This window comes from Limulus polyphemus, unplaced genomic scaffold (assembly GCF_000517525.1).
Source record: "Limulus polyphemus unplaced genomic scaffold, Limulus_polyphemus-2.1.2 Scaffold1309, whole genome shotgun sequence".
NCBI lineage: Eukaryota > Metazoa > Arthropoda > Merostomata > Xiphosura > Limulidae > Limulus > Limulus polyphemus.
In genome coordinates this window covers 14,008-15,461 of record NW_013666919.1, presented here as the reverse complement: position 1 = coordinate 15,461, position 1,454 = coordinate 14,008, and the positions used below count along the sequence as shown (strand labels likewise).

The window sequence follows — 1,454 nt, the reverse complement described above, 5'->3', positions numbered from 1 at the left end:
GTGAAGGTTCATATGGAAAACTTCTCTCCCCCCCCCCCCCCCATTACAAATTTGAGGGTCAAGGACTTGAGAAGTAATATCAGAAATGGAATATGAAATCTATTAATATTTTGTTAGTTTCCAAAAACATCAGGAACAATCCAAACATCAAGAGAATGTGAAAATCAGAATTAAAATACTGAAATGTCTAACATGACACTAGCACTTTCAGATATAACAGAAATTGATTCATGATTTAAAATACATACAGAAAAATAAAATCAGCAGAAGTTTTTCCAGGAGATAATACTACTCTACACACATTTAATGGATACAGACCTTAGCAAAGGATCGATTTTATTCAAAATCATAAAGAAATGGCAAGTGTTATGCAAATACAGCATCCACATGATCATGAAAGGCACCAGGAACACTAACAGACAAACTGGCAGTAAAAGCCTAAAAATGTCGATCAATAGGGGCCAACAACTCAGCTACGGGATCAAATTAAACACTAGAGGCAGACTGTGTAAGTTTTAGAAGTACAGATATTGTTGAAAATATTTGCATTAGAATTAACCTCAACTTCCAAACATATTGTAACAAAGTTAACTGCCTGATTGTAAACAAGAAAATTTGGATTACAAAAGGAAAGCAGAGCATATTGTATATATTCTCCTAATGCAAGTTCAATAAGTTACATGGAAAGTGAGAAAGTGGAGAACTATGAATAAGATTATGCATACTCTGCATCATGTCATGAGCATTCAGAACTTTAGTCAGATGTTTGTTGACAGAATGAGGGCAACTCAACAAGGAAAGGCTTTTCGTATTTCAAAAGTAAGTCTGCCTGTTTCAATTCGTAAGAATATTCTTAAAGTTTAAATATAATTATGAAACTGTGCTGAAAAGTTTAAGTAAACTAAAACTAATTAATACTTTCATATCAGATTTTAAAGAAACAAAAATGGAATAGCTTTACATTCTTGCTTGTGACTGCATTTGATCTGCTTTAAATTTGGCAATCTTCAATGTTTCTGAAAAAAAAAATTCAAGGATTTCAAAGACATTAAAAACACTGTTGCATTCAAAGATGCACAAAATATATTTAGTGAACAAATCAATTTTTAAAAACTAGTGTTGTAAGTAAAAAGGAAACAATACAATATCTTATACTTTGTTTGCTTAACTCTTTCGGCACAGGCTCTGTCCCTGAGACTGATCTTGTAACCATATTGTGCTTGTTATATTTTTCATGCTATAACTTTTAAAATAGTAAGCAAATGCTAACGAAAGTTGGCAGATTATTAGTAAACATTACAATGCCTTCATACGCAAAATATCAAATTTTTGTATTAAGTCTTATGGTTTGTAAAGCAATGTTTTTCTCATGTCCTTTTTTTTTTCTTTTCACATATTGCCTATCTATCATGCAAAGTAATTTTCATTTTAAGATTAAAAATACTTATATGCAT

General features: G+C 31.0%; 1 protein-coding gene across 1 annotated transcript in view; it reads right to left on the bottom strand.

The window, feature by feature from the left end:
- LOC106463038 overlaps window positions 1-1,454 on the bottom strand; it is a 58,930-nt gene that overhangs the window by 44,302 nt on the left and 13,174 nt on the right. Inside the window, exon 4 of the mRNA XM_013923008.2 lies at window positions 962-1,016. Coding sequence (XP_013778462.1) covers window positions 962-1,016 — 55 coding nt within the window. The remainder of the gene's footprint in view (window positions 1-961; window positions 1,017-1,454) is intronic.